Here is a 27,551-nt window from a genome sequence, read left to right on the forward strand (position 1 = left end):
CCCAGGTTTGAGACCCCGAGGTCGCCAGCTTGAGCCCGGGCTCATCTGGTTTGAGCAAAGCTCTCCAGCTTGGACCCAAGGTCACTGGCTTGAGCAAGGGGTTACTCGGTCTGCTATAGCCCAATGGTCAAGGCACATATGAGAGCAGTCAATGAACAGCTAAGGTGTCACAATGAAAAACTGATGATTGATGCTTCTCATCTCTCTCCGTTCCTGTCTGTCCCTATCTGTCCCTCTCTCTGACTCTCTATCTCTGTAAAAAAAAAAAAAAAAAGAGTGTCAAAGGCTCTTCTTATTCCCCTCTTACTCCACAGTCTCACTAACAGAGACTCCAAATTCTGTTTCAGACCCAAACTGCACATGGCAGGGACAGTATCCTTGACTTCTGATTTGGCCCAATTCCCAGATTTATCAAGTTCTCAGCCATACCTGGGTTTGTGATGGAACAGGTTTCTGACAGCCTAGCTCAGGGGTCCCCAAACTTTTTACACAGGGGGCCAGTTCACTGTCCCTCAGACCATTGGAGGGCCAGACTATAAAAAAAAAACTATGAACACAAATCCCTATGCACACTGCACATATCTTATTTTAAAGTAAAAAAACAAAACGGGAACAAATACAATATTTAAAATAAAGAACAAGTAAATTTAAATCAACAAACTGACCAGTATTTCAGTGGGAACTATGGTCCTGCTTTTGGCTAATGAGATGGTCAATGTCTGGTTTCATATTTGTCACTGCTAGCCGTAACAAGTGATATGACACGCTTCCAGAGCTGTGACGCGTGCATTCCGCGTCACCGGAAATAGTACTGTACGTGAGTGACGCTGCCACATACAGCATCCACATCCTGTGTTCCTCTCACTGACCACCAATGAAAGAGGTGCCCCTTCCGGAAGTGCGGCGGGGGCCGGATAAATGGCCTCAGGGGGCCGTATGCGGCCCGCAGGCCCGTAGTTTGGGGACCCCTGGCCTAGCTTTTACTTTGTTGCTTCAATCCTGTCACAGGGATTTGCATTAATACATTTTACTTGCTTTCTGTAGTTATTCCCGCATTTTAGACCACAGTTCACAAAGTAAAATAAACTGACCCAAACTCATAAAGCAAAAAGTATCTTAAGGAAACATCTGATAGATGAACCTCGGGACTCTCAAGTTCAGTCCATTTTAGGAAGTATTGCAACTGCAAAGTTTTAAGTTAAGCAACATGCAAGATCAGTTTCAGACTCAGTTCTCCTCAGATTTCCTTTTCTTAAATGCATGTGGAAGAAGTATGTTCCTGTTTAGAATTAATGGAAAACCACCAGATAACCCCTTGGTCTGAAAGGGCTGAGAGCTGACCTGCACTTGGGAGAAAACATGAAATTCATTCAAACAGATAAAAAACAACTGAAATTTGCCACCCAATTTGCCAAGTATATAGGCTCTAGCCCACACAGTTGAGTTTTTAAAAACATTTTTGTCGGCCCTGGCCGGTTTGCTCAGCGGTAGAGCGTTGGCCTGGCGTGCGGGGGACCCGGGTTCGATTCCCGGCCAGGGCACATAAGAGAAGCGCCCATCTGCTTCTCCACCCCTCCCCCTCTCCTTCCTCTCTGTCTCTCTCTTCCCCTCCCGCAGCCGAGGCTCCATTGGAGCAAAGATGGCCCGGGCGCTGGGGATGGCTCCTTGGCCTCTGCCCCAGGCGCTAGAGTGGCTCTGGTCAGGACAGAGCGACCCCCCCGCCCCCCCGGAGGGGCAGAGTATCGCCCCCTTGTGGGCAGAGTGTCGCCCCTGGTGGGCGTGCCGGGTGGATCCCGGTTGGGCGCATGCGGGAGTCTGTCTGACTGTCTCTCCCCGTTTCCAGCTTCAGAAAAATACAAAAAAAAAAAAAAAAAAAATTAAAATTAAAAACATTTTTGTCATTTAAAGAGATGATTTTAAGGTAAAGTAATAAATAAGGATAAAGTAATATACTTTGAAGCTGCTTTTCCAATAGATTTCTAAAAAAGACAAAATTGCACTATTAATTGATTTTTTTAAAAAACAAACCTGGGTTCCTATTTGGCAGTTCCTCTGGTTCGGGCTTCTGTGTGAATGATACTCATTTGCTGTTGGTGGTATTGGTTCAGTGTGCAAGGGAAAACTGCAGGCATTTTTAATTATTAAAAGAACTTTAACTCACAAACTTCTGTCAGTCACAGTTCTTTAGGAGGCCTGCACATGGATATTTGAGGGCTTTCAGCTCAGATTCATTAAAATGGCTGGTTAATCTAGTTATAAAATGAGTCAGTTCATCTAAATACCAGTTTGGCTCATTCTCATTATTCCCCCAAACCCCTAAAAATAAGACTGGACAAGATTGACCCGGCGGTGGCACAGTGGATAGAGTGTTGGACTGGGATGCGGAGGACCCAAGTTTGAGACCCGAGGTCATCAGCTTGAGCGAGGGCTCATCTGGTTTGAGCAAGGCTCACCAGCTTGAGCCCAAGGTCGCTGGCTTGAGCAAGGGGTCACTCGGTCTGCTGAAGGCCCATGGTCAAGGTACATATGAGAAAGCAATCAATGAACAACTAACGTGCTGCAACCAAGAATTGATGTTTCTCATCTCTCTCCCTTCCTGTCTGTCCCTCTCTCTGACTCTCTCTGTCACTAAATAAATAAATAAAAAAAATTAAAATGCTTTAAGAAAAAAGACTGGACAAGTTGAGTCCACTAGTGGTTTTGATTCATAGGATGACAGATTAACCATCTTATGGAGAAAGGAAATAGGATTAAGTATACAGGATCCAGCTAGTATTTTAAATGACTTAACATCAGTGGTCTCAAACCAACTACACAGTAGAATAATCTGGGATGCTTTTAAAAGAGGGTGGCCCCCAGGCCCCCACTCCAGCCCCACAAAGTCAGACTCGGGAGTGGGGCCGAGGTGTCAGTATTGAGCATTAAGAACTAATAAGTAGTAGATGATTCCAATTGTGCAGCCAGGTTGAGAACCACTGCCTTAGAATGCTAATTCTGTTAATGTTCCAAAAAGTTTAAACCTTCAAGTAAAAAGAGTCAGAAAGCCAGCTCACCAAATAAGATGCCAGGGAACTTGGGGCTTAATCTGAATATTTACTCTGCCCAGGCTTCTTCTAGTTTAGACTGGGAATTCTGGCAACCAGATGCCCCTTTCTCCAGTCTGGTATGTCCTGATGGGCTAGCGAAAGCCTAGTCTCTCTGAACCTTCCTCACTAAAGTTTGGTATCCAGCCTTGTCTGTGGAGAGGTGTCTCACTTTTAGAGTACTGTCCTAAGGAGAGAAAAATGGCCTTTTGTCAGTTTATGAATGAGGTTGAGGTGCTGAGGGCCTTGGAAATCATATGCAGTTGGGATCTGAACCAGTTACTAGGTCAAATGTTAAAGCAGGCATTCCCAAACTACGGCCCGTGGGCCGCATGTGGCCCCCTGAAACCATTTATACAGCTCCCGCCGCACTTCCAGAAAGGGGCACCTCTTTCACTGGTGGTCAGTGAGAGGAGCACTGTATGTGGCGGCCCCCCAACGGTCTGAGGGACAGTGAACTGGCCCCCTGTGTAAAAAGTTTGGGGACCCCTGGAAGAGTATGATAATCAGCTGCAGGCCAAATTGCTCTCAACTGAGAGCTTAACATGACTTACTAACATTGTTTAAGTATGGTTTACCAAATGCAGATGCTTCCTTTTGACTTTTAAAATCTGTTTCTTAGATCCCTTTTCAAATTAAGATGTATATTAGTAGCTTTTTAGGAGTATTATTATTATCTGGTTTCATCTTTTGGGAAGGCCTAGAAACCCTTTGTACTTCCACAAAGGGTTGTCCACAAAGGGAACCCATCCCATTCTCATTTCTCTTGGTGAGATGGCAAATGTTACATCTTCTCAAACTGCCAGTGTTAAATGCCCTCTACCAGAGAGAGGGGGAATGCCCAGTCCCGCCTTTGCATGCCTCTGGACCTTCTTGTGGACGAGTAGGGGAGGTGCACTGCACCTTGGGGTCTCTTTGCATCCCTGTGACCCCGGCTTTCTCTTTGTTTTTTTACCAAAGGACCAGGAAACGCCAAGACAGCCAAATCCTCAGCTGTGCCTCCAGGCCCCCCTGTGTACTTGGACCTGTGCTATGTTCCCAACCACAGCAATAGTAAGAATGTTGATGTTGAATTTTTCAAGAGAGTGAGGTCGTCTTACTACGTGGTGAGTGGGAATGACCCCGCCGCGGAGGAGCCCAGCCGGGCTGTCCTGGATGCCTTGTTGGAAGGGAAGGCCCAGTGGGGGAGCAACATGCAGGTGAGAGCGCCGGGCCGCTGTCTGCACTGCATGTGGGGCTGCGACCAGAGGCGGATGGAAGGAATTGTGTTTAAAGAGGCGTCATTGTGATTGTGGATCTGCATGAGGTGCCCATGGGTCTGTATGACATGAAATATTCTGAGGGCAAAGTGGACTGCACAGACAGAATGTAGTCTAAAATATTATTCTTGGTACCAATGGCAACCATGGCCTGGGTGGAAAGCCACTTTACCTCCCTAAGGCTGGCATGACTCACTTACCTGCAGAATAGGCCCAACATTACTTGCCCTTCCTCCTAATCTACCAGGAGTCAGTGTGTATGAATCAGAATGGTCATATTTCTGTGTGAGAGCTGCTAAAGAATTGCCTTTCGCCCTCTGTGTTTCATGAATAGACCAAAGGTAGCAGTATAATCACTTAGAAAATGAACTGTCCATGTGAAATTCTACAGGAGAATTACTGCTGAAGATGGTCTCCAACAGGCTATTCCCAACTCACAAACATGACTGGCCACGAACCACTCTTTATTATTTTGGTTGTGTTCTTCGCTTATCAAAGTTTTGCTTGTCTGAAAAGTCACCTAGTAAACTGTATTTGCATTAAAGTTAATATATTTACTTGTTAGTTAATCATATGAAATCTCATGAGAAGCACCAGTGGCCTCTTAATGGATCCTGGGTGGAATCTCTACTACTTAAGCCTGTATCCACCCACCCCACTCCTCTGCCTCTAACCACACAAATTAAAGATACAAATCTTTGTTCTCAGGACAAAACATCAGTTACACACATTAGAACATTGCGCTGCAATAATAGCCAGAGTTCCTTGGCTTAAATATGCAGTGTCCATGGGGCAAAATTTACATGTAACAGGAAATTCAAGAAATTCCACCTTAACTGAAGCACTTCTCTTAACACTAAAGAATTGAAAAACTGACAGTGAATATAGATGCATCAATTGACGGGTTGTTAGTTGCTTTTGGTTCCAGTCTTCAAATCTCCCCCCCCCCCCCCCACCACCACCAAAAAAAAACACTTGACTTTTTTTTGCAGCTTTATTCTGGTTCCTGGAAAGTGTAAGTTGAAGAAAAGTCCTGTGCATTTCTTGAGGAAAATAGAAAAATTTCCTTTATTTATCCTTCTTCTTTCTAATTGTCTAATTAATATCTCATTGTTCTATTTTCTCATCTGATTTCTGGCTCTGCCCTTCAACGGTTATTTTCTCTCTCCCTGCAGGTGACCCTGATCCCGACTCACGACTCAGAGGTGATGAGGGAATGGTACCAGGAGACCCACGAGAAACAGCAAGACCTCAACATCATGGTTTTAGCAAGCAGCAGCACCGTGGTTATGCAAGATGAATCCTTTCCTGCATGCAAGATCGAACTGTAGTGACCGAGGCCAGCCACACCACAGGATTCAAACTTTATTTCCAGAAGTTCTTCAATTTGAAACCACCTTTTCTAAAAAGTCAATTCATCTAAATAAGTCGCTGAACTGTTACCTGCCAAACGCTATAGTGTGTCATGGTGATGCGAGTCACTGATATTTCTCAGTTTTTTTCTGATTGCTAAGGGAAGTAACAGTATTCCCACAACAGGGTTCAAGTTACTGCAAAATGACCTATCCCAGTTCACCTCTGTCGAACATTTGGAAACCATGCACTAGCAAACCCAACTGACTTCTGCTAGGTTGAGACACTTGTCTTAGAGAGAGACAGAAAGAGAGAGAGGAGAGAGAGAGAGAGAGAGAGCGCACACACAGAGAGAGAACGCAGGAGAGAGAGAATGAGAGAGAAAAAGAATGCAAGAGAAGGAGAGGTAATGGTAGAGAGCGCTGGTGAGATACCCAGAGAGAAGGAGAACAGGGTGGGGTAAAGAAGAGAAAATAACCAACAATCCGGTTTGCATTTTCTCAGGCAGGCTGTATTCTGTAGCCTATGTAGGCAAAATTTTCTACTTGTGTCAGACTAGTCATCAAAAAGAGTCTTAATTTTCTAAAACAAATTCGGTAGAAGAACACATAAAGAACAAAACCTGTTATGAGGGCATGTAAGATTTTCACGCCTTAATTAAGCTCCTTCCATTTGAAGGCTGTACACTGACATAACATAGCGAGTGTAGATTGGACATCCAAGTGGTTTGAACCCCCTTCAGAACTCTCAGACTCTTCAAACACACAAGTAGATCTAAGGCATGCTCCCAGCATCTGTGCACCCAGTTAGTCCACTCTGAGTCAGTTAACCTGCATGCTGAAACACCCGAGTCCACCCCAATTAACAAGCAAATACCAAAGCAGTTGGGAGTACATATATATGGTAGACAATTTGCCTTAGAAAGTGACTTGAATGTACAAAGATACTTGATGCACTTATTATTTTTTAATGTGAGTCAGCAAGTTTATAAAACATCCACGTAGGATTATAGCTACTCCAGTTACAGGAGCATGTGTGTGTGCGCGCACATATGTGTGGGGGTACCAGAAGCTGATCTGATTGGTGCAAGTTTGATGCTGAGTCATGCTAGTGGAGTACCACCTCAGCACCCCCTGTGGGCCCTCAGCCAAACAAGTTGAACCTTTCATCGCTTCTTTACTACTGCAAGTTCAAGATAGAAATGTCTTCTGTGACCAGAACTGGGAAAACAGTGAATCTTATGGTGGAAGAGGTTCTCAGCAAGTGTACAGTATTTACCTTTCTTTGTCTTACATTGGCTTTTTAAAATTTTCTATTAATTTCAGTATAATTAGTGGAAACTGTACAGAAGAATTTTTTTTTTTTAGATCTGTCAGAACTTTTCAGAGACGAACTTTTTAACATGTTTTCATTGGCAGGAAAATGCAAAGGAAACTTTCAAGTGACAGTCTTTTTTTCTTTTTTTTTTTTAAGTGTTTCATAAGACAAGAACAATGTTTTTTTGAAGTTCTGGTGAGATTGAAGTCTGATATTGCAGTAATATTTATTAAAACCCATCACTACCAGGAATAGTGATACCTCCCACCCCTTGGTCCCCGTAACATAGAAGTCTGAGTATGTGCTTTTTGAGAAGGGGGAAGAACGCGTGGTAGGCTCTTTCCCAGGCCTCTCTGCATCACCCAGTGATTCCTACATTCTTCTTTCAAGATCTTCAACCATGAGATAAAAGAGCCAAAACAAGTTCAAAGAACCCTAGTGAAAATTTGCTTTGGGATTTCTTTTCTGGAAAAAATAAAAATAAAATAATACATTGAAAGCAAATGAATTTCCAACTCCTGCTGTTCATCATGTAGAGTTCAGAGATCATTTTCCATCATGGTCATCATTGAACTTCGACTCTGGGAAGCCAGACCATGATTCAGACTGGCATACAGTGTCAAGTTGCAGATCAACGCACCTGATGTTCAGATGGGCAAACTTCTCAGTGATGACTGTGCTGTGCTGTCATATTGCGTTTCCTGCAGACTCTTAATACCTACAGAGTAGTGAACAATGACCTCATTTTATTTTCTATGTTAGTTATTTATTTCAAAAATAACATTTTAGTTTATTTTTGTCTGATAAGTGTATGTTTTGCACTGCTAACTACGATGAGGGTTTAAACAATGCTTCTTCAGAGTCCCTTCACTGAGGACCTGTGCAGTCTACTTAATGCTGTGAATTACATTCTCAAATGTTGAATTTTTTTAAGAAAAATTAATATTCTTTTTTTTTTTTAGGTTTCTCTAGAAATGCAGCTTTTATTTATTACTCCATTTTTGAAGTCCTGAAGAACAACACATTGATTAGGGGCACACAAAAATTACCACACGATGCCAAAAATGAATTTTATTGAGTATAAATTCATCTACTTAAAACTATTTAATGAGACAACCTAAGATACTCAAGAGAATTAATGATTGGTTTATGGGTTAGCCCACACAACACACGGGAAGAGAAACAGGTTTCCACTCTTGCCAAATCCACACCTCTGATTGATTTTTCTTTGATAGAAGAATTATTCTCCAATTTCTCAAATTAAATTTATTTAACATGTACATTATTTTGATTTTATGTTCCTTTTTTGTTTATTTTGCTTTTAAAAAACCGAACATTTTAGGAGAAGTATCGCCAGTCTTCAGTTATGACTCCATCCCACTCCTTTTTTTTTTTTTTTTTTGCTATGGGATTTAATGGGAAAACATACAAAAGCTGTTCCTGGTCAGCTGGCTCTTTTTCCTATGAAATACTTCAGTACCTTTCTCCATCCATTGTTCTTAGTGATGACCACAGAGCCTGAATATACCGGGAAAATCAATATTTGCATTACAGGTTGCTTCTGTCCTTCCAGAAACCTTTTCTACCTGGGTGACTAACCTAATTTTGCTAGTTCCATAAATACACACTTAGCTTAGTAACAGCCATCACGATGTACCATGTACATTCACGGTGAGAGCTGAAGACTGACACAGATGTCGAGGAGCTGTCTTCATACCAGTTACTCAATCCAATTGTGTAGATCGAATATTTGTGTGGAAGGAATTTTACACTCTGTTTAAGTGATGAGATTCCATCAAGATAGCACTCATGACCATGACCTTTTTGGTAGTACTCTTAAGCAAAATTCTACAGAGACTAAATGTTCGAGATGATCCTCCATTTTCAATTTTAACTAATTCTGTCCCCTTTCTCAACCCCCAACCCCCATGCATGCTTTCTCAGTCTTGTGGTGGGACTGGATATGATGACTGACCCTTCTCCCTCAAATACCATTTTCCATGGAATTAAAAAAAAAACACCACTTTTTTTCCTTAACCTTATATATCATAGTGAATGATTTCCCCAGTGTATATGAATGTTTTAAGTGTCTCCAATAGCTTATGCAGTTTAGGAGCTTTTCAGTACTCATTTAGGAAGAATAAATCAGTTGCTAACTGGGAATTTTTACCACCTTCCATTTTTCCTGTATTACCAAATTTCAGCTCTCCAGAGCTGTTCTATGATTCTGAAACTGCTTTTCTTGCCTCTTGTAATCACCTGTCACAGGAGGTTCTTGCTCAGCGATGATATTGTTAGATTTTTTTTTGTGCTTCAGATTAGAAGATCCTGTTTCCATCTGAAAGGAATCGTAAGCTTTCATCTTCTAACCAACTGAACAACACACCAAAAAGCAGCCTAGGGACGAGCATTTCTTTGAGAGCATTAGGTTATTCACCTGGTATTAAAATGATTTACTATTTTTAAAAAGTCTGTGACTTTATTTAGAAGGCAGCATCAAAAACTGAAAAGGAAGGGGGAAAAATAGCTTCTCTGCACTTGTCTGGAGCAAGCACCCCAAAGCAGGAGCCGTGGAGACGAGGCATGGAGACCGGCTGCCCTTGGGAGCCCTGCAGCAGGTCCGGGGCACTGACTGCACAGCCTGGAGCCGCCCTCTCTCCAGCCCTGGGGAAGGGGGGGCTGGAGCCCCGCGGAGAAGCACTCCCACTCCTCTCTCGTTCTGAATGGTGTTTGTGTCAGTCTGCAGCTGTGTATGGTATTATGTCTTATAACCCTGCATCACTTCTATCCAGTCATATCTAATGTAGAAAATTAGTTTCCAGTGAAAGTAATATGTAGTGCTTTTATGATATTTGTGTGCAATATCCCCTCTTCCACTGAGGATATTTGATGTAAAAGGAAAAAAAAAACTCAGTTCCACAATAAAATATGAAAGTGGCAAAAATTTTAATGTGTGTGTTTTACGTATTGTGTTACTGAGTTGGGCTCATTAGGAGTTTGCATTTGCCATGCATGGGCCGAGGAGAGGGGAAGCTCAGAGAGGGCCCTCATGCTGTTTCTACAACTGCTACCTTGTTATCTCATTACAACCAAGTCCTAGAAGACACTTGAGTCTTAGAACAGAAACTGGGAACTGAAGGAGAGACAACATTGCTTAAGCCTGACTGGTGATGACGCAGTGGATAGAGCATTGACCTATGATGCTGAGGTCCCCGGTTTGAAACCCCGAGGTTGCTGGTTGAAGTGCGGGCTCATCTGTGAGCACAGGGTCACTGGCTTGAGCGTGGGATCACTGACATAGTTCCATGGTCACTGGCTTGGATGGAACCCCCCGCCCCAGCCAAGGCATGTATGAGAAGCAATCAATGAACAACTAAAAAGTGCCACAACTACAAGTTGATGCTACTCATCTCATCTCTTGCCCTTCCTGTCTGTCTCTCAAAAAAAAAAAAAAAAAAAAAAAGACATTACTTAAAAAGAATGTACTCGGAGGGGGGTATTGGGAGGGTTTCCTACATAAACCACAAAATAAACGCCAAACCAGGTGTTAATCCGAGCTCTGCCACACGTGGCTGCATGACCTCTTCACTTTATCCCCATCTGGAGTTTTATTACCTGTAAAATGAGAGGACTGACAAGATGGTCAAACTCAAGAGGCAGTCCCTCCGAGGCTGCCTTTCTGGGACTCTACAAGGCCACCGTGCTCAGTAATGACATCCAATACTGACTGGTCGCAACCCTCTCCCTAGGTCAGACTCGGCTCCGCCGGTCCTGGGCCCGTGCTGGACATGACGGCAGGTGTGTGTGGCGCAGCGCACGGCGTGAGGGCCAGGCCCAGCCTGACTGCAGAGGGCACACAGCAGAAGTCTCCCAGAACATTTATTTCCACAGGTTCTTGATAAAGGAACACAATCCTGAATAAAAAGTACACCACTGTACTTAGAGGCAAAATTACAGAGCAAGCAAGAGCTGCCCCAACCCCTTTCAATGAGAAACTTCAGAAATTTTCCACCTCCTGAGAGTTTTATAATCGCTCTTGTATCCGATGCACTGCAGGTCCCCTCCCAGCTCTCCTTTTCTCCAATTTCTTGGCTGAAATGTGTGTTCACAAGTTGTGTGTGTGTGTGTGTGTGTACACGTACAAGGCTCATCTGACCTACTTACTAAGGAGCTGAGACAAAGTGTTGGAAAAAAGTTAACAACACTGGAGAAGCTTCCAGCCAAGGACACTAGCTTTCTCCTCAATAGTCCTTACATCCTAAAAATACCACTATGACTATAGGTTCCTGAAATTTGAAAGCCAGTGGTTCTTGTGTGCTCTTGTATTGTACTTCTCCCAGTTCAGATGTGGAGGATGAGACATGGGGATGGATGTGTGGGCATCACAGCCAGCTCAGGGCGAGTGCTTGTCCCAGAGAGAGCGGGACAAGGTCTCAGGACGTGCGGGTTGCCTCAGCTGCGGGGAGAGACCATTCAAAAGCCCGTGACTTAAACCATGGCATCTCTTGCCACCATCACTAGGCATCAGCAACCTTCAATGTTCAAAATTAACCCTTGTCCCTTAGACGCTCCACCATAAGCCTCAAGAGCTCCTTTCAAGGCACTTAGCCAATGGCTCTGGCCTGACCACTAGCCACTTTCCCAGTTCCACAGCCTTTGGAACTAAGAACGGACAGTCTGGACGAGCAGTCACTGGGCCTCCATATGTGGAACATCATGGCTTTTATAGCACAGAAGGACTGCTGTAGGAAAGGAGATGGACGGAGGAAGCTGTGGCTGCCGTCACGGTCACGAGGAGTCCTGTGACGGTGCCTAGCGAGTCCCTGCAGGGGCGGAGGCCGTGGGGCCCTGCTAGGCGGCCGCCTTGGCTTCCCCCCGAGCACGGTGCTCCTGCTTCGCCCTCTCCTTGTGTTCCCGTTCCCTCTGAATCAGGTGTCGCCGCTCCAGATGCCACTGCTGCAGCTTCTGCTCGTAGGTGGCCATGTCCTCGGCTTCACAGGTGGGGAGCTGCTCTTTGATGAGCTGGGTGGTCAGGGTCAAAAGGCTTTCTGACTCAACTTTGCCCAGAGCCTGAAGTTGAGAATGTAAGGCCTGTTGGAAACAAAGGGAAAAAAGGAGAAGGTGTGTGTGTGTGGGGGGGGGGGGGGGGGGGGTTGGGGCAGATGAAAGAAGAATAAAAGAGGAAAAGACATGAGGTCACTTGCAAAACTTCTGCACAGTCTGTTTATAGGAAAAGCACGTTGTTGGGAAGCTGGCAGGCTGCCTTTCAGCCAGGAACTGTAGCTCTTGCTCTTTTTTTACCCCAACCCCGCAATTTTGCTAAGAGGCACTACATGTGATCTTTCCCCCTTCACTCACAAACTGTACACAGAACTCCATATGCTGTGATTCTCTCTAGTTTTAAACCACAAGGATGACACTAGTATAACAAACCAATGTTTCTACCCTGACCTGTACCAAACCAAGCAGCAAACTCCAATAACAAAGAACTCTAATGTGCAGACAAAATGGTAGAAGCAGCAGGTAAACCGGAGGAAGCCGTCCATGTCTTCTCCCACAGAATAACAGATAAATGCTCGCCCAATGCTGGTTCCTTTCAACAGATGGAAATCATTTCAAGGATTTTTACTAATGGCATGCTAAACAGCTCCCATGAGTTCCTCCACTATTACAGGCTTCCACATGCTGTGCTCACAGGTCAGCCTCCACATATTGCCTGCTTACAGCTCCATCGGAGATGGCAGCTTGCTTTGTTTGTACTGTGTTCCCGGAGAAGTAAGGCCGAAAAACACTAATCCACTTAAGTGCTGCAAGATGCAGATCACCAGAGAGCCCCTTATGGCCCCGGCTATAGCTTACACCACATCCCCGTGGGCCACAAACAAGGGCAGTTCACTGGCAGAGGTGTGAGGCCCGTCCCAATGGGGAGCGGGAGGTAGGCAGGTGCAGGGGCTTGAGGAGTGGCCAGAGGCATAGTGGGAGGGGCCAGTCATATAAAAATGGGCCCCAAACAATTTACCTGAGACTAATAAGTATCAGGCAACAAAGGAAAGGAAATGTAAAATGAAAAATCATTATCCATGTGGTCTGAAGTCAAGGAAACAGGTTGCGACATCAGAATAAGGACTCAATTCTGAGTCAGAAAACTTGCGTTCAATTCCATAGTCTATGGGCTGGTTGCACTCAGCCTTGGTGTCATGTCACAGGGGACAGGCAGGCAGTATCTTCTCCCCGGCGCTACGGTGAGGATGGATGAAATGCAGGGGTCTAACACACAGCTAGCTGTCAATAAATATGTCTCCTGTCTTGATTTTCAAAAAAAAAAGGTGTTTTTGGAAGAGAGAGGGCTGAGAATTTAATGTCGGCACAGATTTTGGGTCTCCGAGATTAATTAACTATGTAAGAAACAAGAGAAAGAGGTGGCAATTTTTAGGAACAGTGTGAGACAGCCTTGGTCAATATGAACACAGTTGATGATAAGCTATGGGGCTAAGTAGACGTTTTGTTTTTTCGCCTTTCTATATCTGCAAAATGAGGCAAAGTTAAGAGGAAAGAACAGGTATGTAGACTCTCAACCTAGCTTGACTGCTAATTCTCTGTGCAGTTTGGGGAACGTTGATTAACCTTGCTTTCTTAGTTTTCAAATTATAAAAGAGGGAAGTAGAGCAATGACCTTACAGAGGTTCTGGGAGAAACAGCTGCTAAAAGTACAATAAAATCCCCATTATAGCTCAGGGAAATAAGTTCCCCATAGCTGGTTCAATAAAATTACTGAAAAGATTTAAAGGTAATAATCTGGCAAATTATACCTCTCTGTCCCAAAGTGACACAATAGGGAACATTTTCTGCTTCATACAAAGAATTCTCCTTCAGGCAGCACTTTTTTTCTTCTTGTACAAAATGGACAAGAAACCAAGCAAGGAAGAAGCCCAGGGTTTAAACTTTGACCATGGCTCTTCTTCCCTGATGACCAGAGCCTTTCGAGATGTACAGCTGAACGCTACCACACAGCGAGCACTCAGAGCTATTCTGAGAAGAAACAGGGGAAACCTGCTTCCATCTTCCCTGTAGTACGAGAGAGCATTTCTAGGGCCCTGGTGCACAATGCAAAGCCCCCAAGAAGCCTGCCTCTTACCCCCATCATACTCAAATGTGGCTCTGCAATTTCTACCTGTGTTTCTGGGTTATCAAGCACGCTCAGGGCAATATGGAGAAATGAGCTGACCCTTTCCTCGGGGCTGGAGTCAGGTGATTGCTATGAAGGGGCAGGCTATTACCGCTCATCAGGCACATGTCAGGGATGAGGGGTAATGACATGCTGCCTTAGGGAACAAAACTGGGACCCATTAGCTCAAGTAGAGAAAGGAGCCCAGAAATTCCATTTGTTTCTTTTAAAACCACTGCCTGTGTGAAGCAATAAAAATGCCATTTTTGATGTCAGTTATTAATGTCTTTGTGTGTGACATTAAGGCCTGTCTATCATTCTGGCAGAGAAGCAAGTTTAATGCACCACTGAGAGGGCCTCCATTCCACAATGACTCACTTTAAAGCGTTCCAGGTATTGGAGGAGCTTGGACTGTTCAGTCTCCTCCACGTCCAGCTGCTCCTGCAGTTCTTCAGCCTGCTGGCCGCCTTCCCCTTCTGGGGGCTGCTCCTCTGGAGAGCCGGGGGCCGGGGCAGTCAGAGCCGCCAGCACTCTGTCCAGCACAGCCAGCTGTGGAGCAGAAAGGGGTGTGGACTCAGCAGCCTGCAGCCCTGAGGGCACACTGTGAAGAGCGCAGCAGGAGGGAAAGGAAGGAAATCTGGGATCTAAAAAGTTGTGAGAAGAGCTCTCTTATCAAATTATAGGAAACAGAAATGGTTATAGGAGTTCATATTGGTAACACCCAGTCAGATGGCATGAGAAACTTAGTACAAAAGCAAATGATACAAATAAGCAAGCTCAGAACTGTTTGTGTATCAATCAGCATAAGGGCATCTGATTTTACTTTTAATCAACCAAGTAGGAATCCAAGAATTACGCTCGATGGGCACAAAAAGAATGCCCCTGCCCCCACCTCCACGTCTTTCTTCCTCAGTTTGGAATTGGGAGAAAGGAAAAGAAACACCAGCACCGACCACAGCCAACAAAGGGCCATTGTGGACACACGGTGAAGCCGAGAATCCAGGCGAGGTCCTACTTCAGAGAAAGACTTCAGCTCTCAGAGTATCCGTAAATTAGGGATCAGCACGACCCACCGAGTTGCTGGCAAAGACCAGAGGCAGACATAAAATTCACTTTAATGAGGTGATCTCTGTGACTTAGAAAGTCATAAAACAGAGGCTTTCTTTTTGGTTAGACCCCTCTCCCTCACCACTTTCACCCTGGGCATACCTCCCTCCACCCGAAGGGACCCGTCATCAGCGATGGGACGGAGTCAACCTCATGGGCAGCATCAGCACCTGCTTCAACATCGATTCTGTCCAGATCACATTAGAACAACAATCCAGAAATACTCTGAGGCCCTTTAATGCCATTAATACATTATACCCAAATCTGACACATGTCCCATTCTTGCCAACATATGAATCACATTCTTAAGTCAGAACACAAAGAATGCAAATCTAACTCAGATTGGAAGGAATATTTTGCTGGCAAAGAGTTTATATACAATTTTGTTTTCAATCACTAGCGCTGAATATAGTAGGGCTAAGTAGAAATATATATTCAGAAATGTTCATGCTTTGTTATAAACGCCTGGCAAAGAACATAGTGATTCACTGGACATTAAGTATAAGGAGCCACTATAGAAACCAACTTGTATATATCTTGATCAAAATAAAAGCCAGGTGGTGAGTTCCAGTAACCAGGGTCAAGGAAAAAAAAAAGTAAGCAGCTCAAAGGCAACTTTTACACCCTAGTAATAAAACAACTAATGTACTTTTAGGCCTCACTCTGACTACAAGAGCTGCTTGGACAGGAGTGGACACTGTGGCTTCCTATGGGGTGAAGGTGTCATAGGGCTCAAAGATGCTACGTTTCCTATAACCTGAGCTACATCTAGTTAACTTCACAATGTCACGAGTCCTCGATGACTAAGAGAGATGAGCTTTGGGCTGGAGGACAGGTTCCTAGTCCAGGCAAAGTGCACTCCATAGGACTTCGAAAGGAACATCTGATGCAGACCTCAGCACCACGCATTCACCACGACATGGTGTGATGGAATGAAAGGAAGGCTGTGCCATCTCTAGTCCCCAGATTCACTTCTTACAGGCTCGGGGGACATGAGGTCTCCCAGGGCTCTAAGGATACAGAAAGGCCAAAAAGTTTAAATTGAATCTTAACCTCTCCTGAGCTGCCACTGAGATTTTTATTGGGGGAGGGGGCAGTATTTTATTCAACTCAGGGGAGGGGAAGAGTTTTCCTCCTAGACTGTGAGCTATAAAGTCAACAATACTCTTATTTTCTACTATATTTTGTTAGTAACATTGAGAATGTTTTGTGGTTTTTCATTCCTTTTCAACTGGGTAAGTACATGATTCTACAGAAAAAAAACAAGTAGGGAGTGGGGAGGATAACACAAACAAAGCTGAACCTGGCTTATGAGAACAGGAGGCGGCTACACCGTGCAAGGAGGACCGGGGAACATACCGCTTCTCTGCACAGCTTTCCCTCCTCTGGGGAGCAGGCCACCTTCTCCATCACCTGCAGGGCTCTGTCCAGGTAGCCTGGCCGCCACAGCAGAGGCATGTCGTGGTACACAGCCCGCAGCCCTTGCTGTAACTCCACCTTCCCTGTGGCCAAAAGGAACGATGAAGACAGCTCAGCCGCGCCTTCCCACCACGTCGGAGACGAGGACCAGAGGGCACATGTGAATACTCGCCGAGCGGCCCCAGAAACATTGAAGGGTCATTTCAAATCTGTACCCAGGGCCCCATCCCACCCAGCAACCTGGGACATTTCAGATGGATGCAGTATGTGGTAGAATTCACTGTATATATTTTTTAATATGAAATTTTATGAGCTTGTTTTTCTTCTGTTTCATTTAGGCTGGTGGGGATTATCATGAGGATGTCTGAAGCAGAGGCTGAGGAAAATACAGAGAGGTTGATCTATCTGCCTCTAAATGGAGCCACTCTTATAAAATGAGTCAAACAACTAAAAAACTGTTTTTGATTTAAGAATAAAATCTGGCCTGGCTGGGTAGCTCAGTAGATAAAGCATTGTCCCAGCATGCTGAGGTTGCGTGTTCAATCCCCAGTCAGGGTACATACAAGAAGCAACCAATAAGTGCAAAACTAAATGGAACTAAGTGGAACAGCAAATTGATCTCTCTCTCTCTCTCTCTCTCAAATCAATAAAAAAATGAACAATAACAAAAAAGAACAAAGTCTTACTCAGAAAAAGAAATTGTACAACTTTCCTATGGTGAAAATCTTGTCAACAGTGGGCAACCTGCCCTGCCAGGAAACATCCGACATTTTCTGAAATGCTCTAAAACATCCCATTGACTTTTCCTATGAAAAAAAAAAAAATCTCATTTTGCTCCCTTCCTTGATTTGAGCTTTATCAATACTTAAAGCATAAAGTCCTCATCGACGTTTGGATCTCGAGACATGAGTGTTTCTCTTGGTACCTCAAAGCATCAACACTGGCATTCAAGCTGTGGATGGCAGAGAGCAGTTCTCTGGGGAGAGGGGCTCTCCGGACTCCTGTGGAACAGCAGTCCTCTCTGCACTAATGATCCAAGTCACCTTGCGCAGCCAGGTCTTAAATCTACCTTCACTTTATCTTTCCTGGGAAGGAGGATTTGGAAAGCTATAGTAGGACGCAAATAGACAAAGCTGATCAGGTGACAGCTAATTTTAGACCTGTAAGATGCTTGTGGCTAGACTGCAGTCACATTCTGGGAAGCTGCCTCCCTCGGGTGAGGGAGCCTGCACACACTGATGAGAGCAAAGAGCTTTGGATGTGCTGGCTGCCGGTCCCAAAGTGCCGGGGCCTCTGCTCAGAAACAACAACAACACAGTACAGCTTCTTAGCCCTGACATCTTCCTGATCCTGCAGTGCAACAGTGCTGAATGCTAATCCAAAGGCAAAAACGTATACATTGATACAGAAAATAGATGGCAAATAAGGCAAACATGGTTTTTAAAAAAAGTGGTCAGCTCTTTCATTAGACTGACAGGCAGTCTGGTAAACCCTGAAATTCCTCTCTCTGAGGCAGTTTCTATCAGAATTGGCATCCAGGAATGCCACACTACATTTTGTGGGTGGAGATCAACTTCAAAAGCAGTCAAGCTGCTATAACTTTGATGATTTTCAAAAATCAAACATAAGCAGAAGCAATGTATATTCAAGAGAAGGTGCTTTCTCAAATGGCTATCACTTAATACATAGAAGAAAAAGTAATGAAATAATATGCAGATAAATATCTTCAGCCTGGCCTGTGGTGGCACAGTGGATAAAGCATGGACCTGGAACACTGAGGTTGCCGTTTTGAAACCCTGGGCTTGGTCAAGGCACACACAAGAAGCAACTACTATGAGTTGATACCCACCCGCCCACCCCTCTGACTTCCCCTCGCTCTCTCCTCTCTAAAATCAAGAAATAAAATCTTAAAAAAAGAGAATAAACATCTGTAAAGAGGGCACATTTGGTGCTGAGTGTGATTTGCCCAGATCCCACACAGCCGGGTTCGGAGGCTGCAGCTCGGCGGCTGTGCTCTCCCGACCTGTCTACAATGCAGTCAGCTTTTGCATGGCACACTCTCTGCGTTCCCAAACTGCTCGTCATTGTGCTCAGTTCGTCATCCCTCACCTGAAAAGCACACCAAAGAGAGGCCTTCAACTCTAACTCGAAATTTCATACCTCCTGGACTTTAGGTCTAGAGAGAGAAAGATGTTAACACCGGGAAAGACTCTACTGGCAGGTTATCCCAACAGAGGGCCAGACATTTCCTTTCTCTGTCCCTTCCTCACACTGATTACCACTCAGTATAATCCATGGTCACCTGTATTAGTTCTCAGCTTGCAAGTCAGTGACACATTTTAGAACCCGCTGTATTCTCTTATGTCATAACTGTAAGGCCATCAAAGTCTATTTTTGTGTGTGTGCCTAAAAATGACAGCTGTACAGGAATTCACTAGCAAATTTAAATCGAAGTATAATTTTATCATGAAGTAGAAGAGTGCATTAGTTTTATCCATGAAAAACAATACTGTGCGGCTCCCTTAGCTTACCGAGAAGTGCATAGCCATACAGCTGGGAACTCAGGCCCACGGAGTTCTTCTGCTTCAGGCCGGGCAGTAACAGGGACGCGCCCAAGTTCCTCTCCTCTTCCCACTGCAACAGAACGTGCCAGACCACCGTCCAGCCAAGCAGTCAAGGCTTTATGCAAAAACATGATTTTTAATAACATGACGTAAAAAGAACATGTTACAGCATTAAGAAAACAAAATAATAAAGCTATAGATACATTATACTTCCAATTTTGTAAGTAAAAGGTGTTTGTTTAATGGAAAATACAGAAAAGAATATCTTGTATGTTAATAGATTTCTGGGTAGTGAAATTATGAGTAATTTTGGTTTTCTTCTTCATACTTTTATTTTCCAAAATGTTGGCAATGAGTAAGAGCTCCTTTTACAATAAGCAAAACAAAACGAAAATAAAGAGCATGCTCTGGACCAGCATTGCCTGAGACAGTCAATAAAAATTTGACATTCACTCACATGGCTTTGACATGATGGAGTGAGCTTTTGAATTTTAAACAATTCAGCAATGATAAGACTCCTCCTTGACAGTATTAAAATAAATACAACTATTAGGTTGCTTTTAAATAGATTTATGCCTCTCAAAAGTAAATTAGGCAATCAGAAACACTTAGTAATCGTTTCTTTCAACCCATGGTACAAAATTACATTCCAGTAAAATTGGAGCCTTTTGAGACATGAGAAAAATGGGGCAAAAACACACACATTGCTAAGCTCGCTGCAAAGCAGTTAAGGGTAGCAGTGGGGACTCCCTGGACACACAGCTGTGATCCTCTTGGTGCCACATGGGTGCAAAGTGGCCTGCGCCATGGCTCTGGCTTGGCAATACAGAGCACGAAGCTCAGGTTCCCTGCGCTGGGCACTGCGCTCAGAGGTTAGGGAGCAAGCAGAGAATGAACAAGGTCCGTGGGCTACAACAGCAGCCTGGTCTAAGGGAGGCACCCCAGGTGTTAATGGGCGCCCAGACCTTTTCACTGGGAATGGCCTTTGTGCAATGAAAGTGTAATTTCTTAAGGCCTGAACAAAGCAAAGACCTTGGGAGGGAAACAAAACCTCCCCAGGCACTGCAGCAGCACAGATAAGTAAAATGGCTGGTAATTAAGGGCCAGGTCATTTCACTTTCAAAAGCAAATCACTCTAAGGTTTGAGTTCCCCCCACAGACTGCATGAAAAGAGGCCCAGTGAATAATAAATGAGGAGTCTTAAAAACAGCTTTTCCTTTATTTAAGGGAAAAAAAAAGATCTATAGTATCACAATGCAATAGGGGCTAAGAGCCAGGGAAGCAGCAATCTGGCTGAGCTAGGAACCGAGCAGGGTGTGATGGGGACCTGAACGCTGATACTCCCAGAGGACTTCTACAAACAAACAAAAATAAATGAGCGTCTTAGAGATTTTTGTTGTTGTTGTTGTTGTTTGTTTGAATGGTCTGGAAATAGTGTAACCACTGCTAAAATATTAGGTCTCTTCCAAGCTGTTAGCTTCTGTTGTTTGCACCACCATAGACTAAGTCAAGGTGCTATTTCACCATGTCCTCTAAGGCTTTTCCATTTTATGCTCTGCCTCTCCTGATAATACAAAGCAAACCTTCATTTCCTCTCTTTCCCCTGCTCTACCCCACCTCACAGCTAGCTATCTCAAAACGCTTGACTACACTCACTCTTTTTTATACAATCCATAATCCACTCTATTGGGCAGATAAAATATATTATGCTCACTTGGTTAAAGATGGCGCTGCCCACATGGAAGCTGTCGCCCAGGTGATGTTAATGTGTGTTGGGGGTGGGCTGTGGGCAGGCAGGATCCTTGTAGCCTTGGGCTTGGTTTTGGGATTGAGCCTTTCCCATCCTTTTTGATGTGGGGTGGTGCAATCCCATCATGCCTCAGATATGTGACTTTGTATTAGAGACTTCCCTATTTTGTATATTGGATCAAAGGTTTTGATTTCTACACTATAAAATAGGGGCAGAACGGGAGCTTGCTCTTGGTTCCTGAGATTATCATCAGAGGAGAGAGCAGAGAGGAGAGCAGAGAAAGGCCATGTGGAGGAGGCTAGGAGAAGCAGCCAAGATGGCGGAGTGTTGAGTGAGAAGCCAGTTTGTGCAGAGTTTGTGCAGGGAGAAGGAAGGAGATGGGGAACAGAGGTGAATAAAGTCTGGTGAGCTAGAAACCTTTAATTCTAGGAAACTTGGATAAGTCAGTAGCTTTGTGAGCACTGAATGTAAATGGGTTTTGGAGCCCAGTGTGTGTTTTTACTTGCCCGCCGGGTGCAAGCTAGGATTAAAGATGATGGTCCACCAGCTTTTGGCTCTGCTGTTTCTTTACCGTCTGTCTGAATCAAATGTGAACCTGCATGGGCCAGGTGGCTGTGATGGTGGCCGTGGATACTGGCTTTACAGTGTATAACTTTTATATCCAGTCCAGACTTTCCCATTAAGATCCTAATTTCCCTTGTGTAATCTCCTGACTGTCTCAAAAGGTAAAATGTTCGGAGCCAAATCAACGATTTTCCTCATAAAACCCAGCCGTTTTCAAGTTCCCTTTGCGAACACACCGCAAGCTTCTTGTCCAGATACACAAGTCAGAAATGAGGGGATGACTCCCCTCTTATTTGACTCCCCCTTCCCTGCCTCCATATCTAGTTCATCATCTTGTGATCTGCCCCCCAAATATGTCCACTGGCCACTCTCTGACTCCACCACATCTTGGTCCCCAAGCTACCGTTTCCTCTTGCTCAACCATAACATCTAAATGCTCTGACCACAGCCATCCTGGCGCTCTCTGATCTTTTATGCGCATTACAACCAGAGGCATCTTTTCAAAATGCAAATCTGATCATGTTACCCCCTCTGCTTCAAACTTCTTAACGGTTTCTCACTATTTTTAGTATGAAGACAAATGGCTAGGCATGGTCTACATCTTCTAACCTCATCTCATCCATCGTAAGGCCTTCCTACCGGTCTCCCGGCTGCAGCTGCACTGACAATCTTCCTATCTTCTTCCTGCCTCTTTCTGCCCGCCATGTTCTGCCACAGGGCTTTTGCACATGTTATTTCCTCTTTGGGGGTTTTCTTCCCCTTTTCAGTCAGTTAATTCCTATTCATCCTTCAAATATTAACCCAAGAAATACTTTCTTAAGAAAGCCTTTCCTAACCTACTGAAGTTTAAAATACAAACAAAAGGTTTTTCACAGACATCTTTGTAGTGCTCATTATAGTCATAGTTTTATATCTGTGTTTGTTTCATTGTTTTTAAATACCTGTATTCTTCTTAAACTGTAGGCTGAAAAGGTTTGCTCACCTCTGTGAGCAAGTATGGAGTGTCACAGATACTTTATATTTAATGAGATAATGAATGGGGCATTTGCTATAGGCTATGACACTCATCTTAGAGAAGCAAACCACACCTTAAGTCAGGGGTCTCAAACTCGCAGCCCGTGGGCCGCATGCGGCCCGCCGAACAATTTTGTACTGATTTTTTGTTTTTGTTTTCAACTGCAGTGAGAAAAGTGTTGCGTAACAGTTGCCTTTTGTAGACCTAGTGCGGCCCGCCGAACGGCTGTGATCTTGCTCTGCGGCCCACATGCTGAGTTGAGTTTGAGACCCCTGCCTTAAGTTTTTAGGATATGGACTACCCAATTCCTACCCAAACTAGAATGCTTTTAATGTTATATTTGAGGCTAAGGGAAGATAATAGGACCAGACTTCCTGGCTTCATGAGGCAGCTCCACGCTATTACCTGACATCTCTGTGCCCTAGTCTTCTCACTTGTATAGAGTTGAGGATTAACTGCATTAATTTAAAATACCAAAAGCACAACTTGGTTTAAGGTAAGTGTTATTTTAAATATTAGCTGTTGTTAGTCTTAGCATAGCAATAAATAATAACTAAATACCTAACCTAAGGTATAAAACCAAACCTGGCATTCTGGACTGACCCAGCCTAACCTTAGGAAAATACTGACATGAATAATCGGCATTTAATACGGAAGGTTGCAGTGAGAGCCAGCAGGCCACTGCTTCTTTGCGCTGCCGTGTCCAGCTCCCACCGACTACCCGTTACCCATTTCCGAATGGCTGAGGAGCACTAGAACTCACTCAAGTTTCAAAATGTGCGCAAGCACATTCACTTGAGATTCTCTGGCGTGCAGGAACATCCAGTTCCACTTTGTTAGAAACCAGTAGCTACAATGTATAGAATGAACACTCACTCCTGGTTGTACACGGCCACAGAGCTGCACATCGAATAGCTCTTTTCAGATTCCAGGAGCCGGGGTTCCCTCTGGCCACCTCATCTCTACTGAGCGGCCACCACCTGCTTTTTCTGAGGCTCGTGGGCCTGCTTAGGTACATTACTTACAGTGAAGTCTGTCTTCTTTGCCAGGCAGTAGTATAAAACATAGAGGGAGAGAAGTTGGGTAGAAGGTACTTCAAAGGCTTCTTGCAACATGACCTCAAAAACCACGGATAAAGCATCTGGCCAGAAGATCAAAGTAAAAATGAGAGCAAATTAGCTGTAGGTTAGCATCACCAAATCTATACTTAACTGCACTTTTTATAGAAAGTGAGGGGTGATAGAAAAACAAGCAGAATTAAGAAGTAAAAAATGTGGGCCTTGGTCCTAGTTCTTCCCAAACCTTTAGCTTCTATTGTACATACTAGTATGTACTGCACTATCGTCCTCAAGGACATCGAATAAACCACTTAATTTCTCCCAGTATCATCTTCATAATGATAAAACACCTCTTGTCCCATCTATTTCAAAAGATTGTTGGACAGTCCAACAAGATAATACATGTGAAAATGCCTCATAAACTGAGAAGCAAATTTAAGGTATCAGGCCTATCCGCTAAGCAAAGCAAACAGAAAGGAGGCAAATATATTTTCTAGGTCACCCTGATAGGCGGAGCAGGGCTGGGCTGACAACTCCATTCTGTGTTCTTGCTTGTGTTCTGGTACCTTCTCCTTGTTAGGGCAAAGAGGACAAATGCCAGAAGCAATCCTATATCCCAGGTATTATTTCAAAGATAAAAAACTGATTAATATAAAAAGGGCAAATGAGACCAGTTTAAAAGTCTTAAAGAGGAAGGAAAATGCTCATTCATAAATTATAAGCACCTGAGTATAATATACAACATATTTGCTTCCACATGAACACTGGTCATAGGAGATCAGATCCTGAACAATTTTTATTTTCCCTCAATATTCTATAACATAGGCAGACACCAAGAAAATCAAGTTCAAATAATTTCCTCTTAATATTTGTTGTTACATTAGAGAATGTTAATATTGGTTTAAAATGTGTTGCCTGCATATAATAGGCATAAATATTTTTGACTAACGCATTGAATTGTTGTGTTAACCAATTTTTGCATACACTCATAATTGCAAGAGTTAGCACTGATTTACAGCTGTTCCTAGCCAACTGATTTTGTTCATGTCATGATTCGGAATGAAACCACAGGCAAGAATTTCTATATTCTTTTTACAAACGGGGAAACTGAGATAAGACAGGAAGACCAGAAAGTCATCTAGTCAGCAGCAAAATAATACCTGGAAGAAATAAAATAAAATAAAATAAAATAAAATAAAATAAAATAATTACCCCGCCCCCAACAAATAGACGATATTTTAAAAGAAAATTATAGCTAAAAAAATTCAGTTTTTAAAATAAATTTAGTTTTTCCAGCTGTTCACTACAGAATCTAAAATTACATATGAAAAAGAAGGCAAATTTACTTTATCTTTCAACATGTATATTCTGTATTTCCATCAGCTTGGGAAGTAAAATTAGATTGGCCTGTATAATTAACTTAATTTTCCTCCATAATTATTTATGTACTTTGATATTTCCTATCCTAACAACAATTTATTTTATTGGGGTGACACTGGCTCACAAAACCACACAGGTTTCAGGTATACAACTCAACAAAACATCATGTGCACACTGCATGCTGCGCCCATTGCTTCCAACATACCTTTGAAAGAGAGAATGAGGAGAAAACTGTTACCACATAATTTTCCAGAGGTACAGTAATATGGATTCTTAAGTCTGATGTTCAGAGAATAGATTATGAAAATTAGATTATGTGAAAGCAAATTATCTTTCAGTTAAATTCAGGAAATGCATGTTTAAAACTGAGTAAGAAATGGACAATAGGGGGTAATTAACGTTTCAAAAACTAATGTGCAGCAAATAGCCTTTGGCAGTGAGCAACTGTAAGCCTATGAGAAAGAAGATAGAGCAGAAACCCAGAGAAGAGAAAGGAGAAGGGTGCCCATACTAAGGGTGGAAACGGTCGGTCTCCAGTTTCATCACTGAGTACTGATGCAATGGAAAAGGTGCTGACATACAGGGATGAACAGAAGAAACCCAAAGACAGGATCACAGATGTCATGGCTGCATAAGTGACCGCCAGTACTCACTTCAGCAGTACATACACTACGGTTGGAAAGATACTGAGAAGATTAGCTTGGCCCTGTGCAAGAAGGACATGCAAATTTGTGAAGTGTTCCATGTTTTTAACTAAATAAAATGGAGGCCAGCAATATACCAGATGCAGAGTTCAAAACATTTCAAGGATGCTCAAGAAACTTAGAGGAAGAATGGATGAAACTCAGTGAGTACTTCAACAAAGAGACAGTAAGCATGAAAAAGGACATAGAAACCATAAAAAAGAACCAGACGAGATGAAGAATACAATAGCTGAAATGAAAAATACATTCGAAGGAATCAACAGCAAGCTAGATGAAGCAGAGGATCAAATCAGTGATTTGGAAGACAAGGTAGCAGAAAACACCCAATCAGAGCTGCCTAAGTAACCACCAGTCCACACTCGTGTTCCTGAGGTAGTAACTACCCTAACACAGGCCTGGCTCCCTCACAGCTCCTCAGTACCAAACAAGCTTGGATGAAGTGGTGGAAGAGGAAGCCAGTGTGTGTCTTTGTATCAATACAATGGCAAGGCCTCCCTTTTCCTTCTTCCCTGTCTGCACAACAGCAAGCACAAGGGTGCTTTACTACAATTCCTCGTCCGTTGGAGAGTGGTAGGGTCCCACTGCCCGCTTTATAGAGTCTGCTGCAATCATCATCTTTCCTTGGCCTCCCTCACTGCAGCTGACGTTAAGAGTCACCTTAAATTAATTTCATGAGATCAGAGAATTTAAGGGTAAACAGATCTCAGAGATCACAGACCCACTTATTTACAGATGAAGTAACAAAATTCTAGGGAGGGGAAATAACTTTCCTTCATCGTGGGTGTACTGCTCACTGATTTCATGGTTTTATACTTTACATAATATAACAACTGTGATTTAAATAAAACAAAGTTAGCAACTGGTGCCAAAAACAGGGGGCAAGCTAACGGCAGCTTTACTCTAACCTTCCCAGCCATGGAAGCTCGGGCAGGGTCTCCTGCTTAACTAAACTCACTGTCCTTCGCCTAAAGAGGCATGAACAAATGAACTTGAGAAACTCAGAGGAAAAAACCTGGATATGATTTTCCCATCTGGCCAAGAGGTATGGTAAATCAACTACCGGTCCTCTCTGACTAAAAGAGGGACGTAAAGAGAGGTCATCATGAAATAAAAAAGGGAAAGTGACGACATTGACCTCTCTTTGGGAGCCGAAGCCCCATTCTGAATGGACCTGGGTTTGGTTTGTTACCTTTGTAATTTTCTTTTTTTATGAAATGATCCATCAGTAAATTGAATGTAAAGTTATCTGGAAAAATGCCGTATTGAACCTGTAATGAAAATTAAAATAAAAGCAAAAATAAGAGAAAAATATCCACTTTAATTTGATTTATAATATGTGCCTATGTATTATTCAGGACAAAACTTGCCACCATTATCTTTAAAACATTTGACTATCATTTTACAGCATCTGTGCAGTGAAAGAGAAGCTGGGACTCATGAGGAATGGGAACTGGAACTGCTGTCAGGTGAGAAGGTTGTGAGGGTGTCTGAGGTAAGACAACCAATATGTGAAAAATAAAACTCAATTCTAACACCTTGTCATAGCTAAAAAAATTCCTAAACCAAACCTCCTTACCCTCCACTTATTCCACTGGTTCAGAGATCTTTTTATAAGGTATGAATATCAATGCAAACATGGACTCTCAAAAGAAAGCACACATTACTGCCTTATGCAGCATTTTCTGGCCCTTAGATGGTTTTCTCCCCAACTTTGAGATATAATTGAAATACAACATTGTGTAAGTTTAAGGTGTCCAGTTAGTTACTACACATTATATTGAGAAATGATTACCACGATAAGGGTAGTTAATGC

At 43.4% G+C, this 27,551-nt stretch overlaps 2 protein-coding genes and 1 non-coding gene across 5 annotated transcripts in view; 2 read left to right on the top strand and 1 right to left on the bottom strand.

Annotated features, from left to right (window-relative positions):
• MAP1B (microtubule associated protein 1B) overlaps positions 1-9,501 on the top strand; it is a 106,443-nt gene extending 96,942 nt beyond the window's left edge. For both annotated transcript variants that reach the window (XM_066376922.1, XM_066376932.1), the window contains 2 exons: positions 4,044-4,282; positions 5,518-9,501. In XM_066376922.1, the coding sequence (XP_066233019.1) occupies positions 4,044-4,282; positions 5,518-5,673 (395 nt within the window). In that variant the 3' untranslated portion in view covers positions 5,674-9,501. The remainder of the gene's footprint in view (positions 1-4,043; positions 4,283-5,517) is intronic.
• MRPS27 (mitochondrial ribosomal protein S27) overlaps positions 8,372-27,551 on the bottom strand; it is a 93,604-nt gene continuing 74,424 nt past the window's right edge. For both annotated transcript variants that reach the window (XM_066376944.1, XM_066376955.1), the window contains 6 exons: positions 26,928-27,006; positions 23,622-23,737; positions 19,235-19,337; positions 16,644-16,786; positions 14,556-14,726; positions 8,372-12,103 (listed from right to left, as the gene is read on the bottom strand). In XM_066376944.1, coding sequence (XP_066233041.1) covers positions 11,864-12,103; positions 14,556-14,726; positions 16,644-16,786; positions 19,235-19,337; positions 23,622-23,737; positions 26,928-27,006 — 852 coding nt within the window. In that variant the 3' untranslated portion in view covers positions 8,372-11,863. The remainder of the gene's footprint in view (positions 12,104-14,555; positions 14,727-16,643; positions 16,787-19,234; positions 19,338-23,621; positions 23,738-26,927; positions 27,007-27,551) is intronic.
• On the top strand, positions 25,680-25,785 carry LOC136390281 (U6 spliceosomal RNA). The gene has a single exon (XR_010748702.1). It is a non-coding gene; the product is annotated as a U6 spliceosomal RNA (small nuclear RNA).

This window comes from Saccopteryx leptura, chromosome 1 (genome assembly GCF_036850995.1).
Source record: "Saccopteryx leptura isolate mSacLep1 chromosome 1, mSacLep1_pri_phased_curated, whole genome shotgun sequence".
In the NCBI taxonomy this organism is placed as follows: domain Eukaryota; kingdom Metazoa; phylum Chordata; class Mammalia; order Chiroptera; family Emballonuridae; genus Saccopteryx; species Saccopteryx leptura.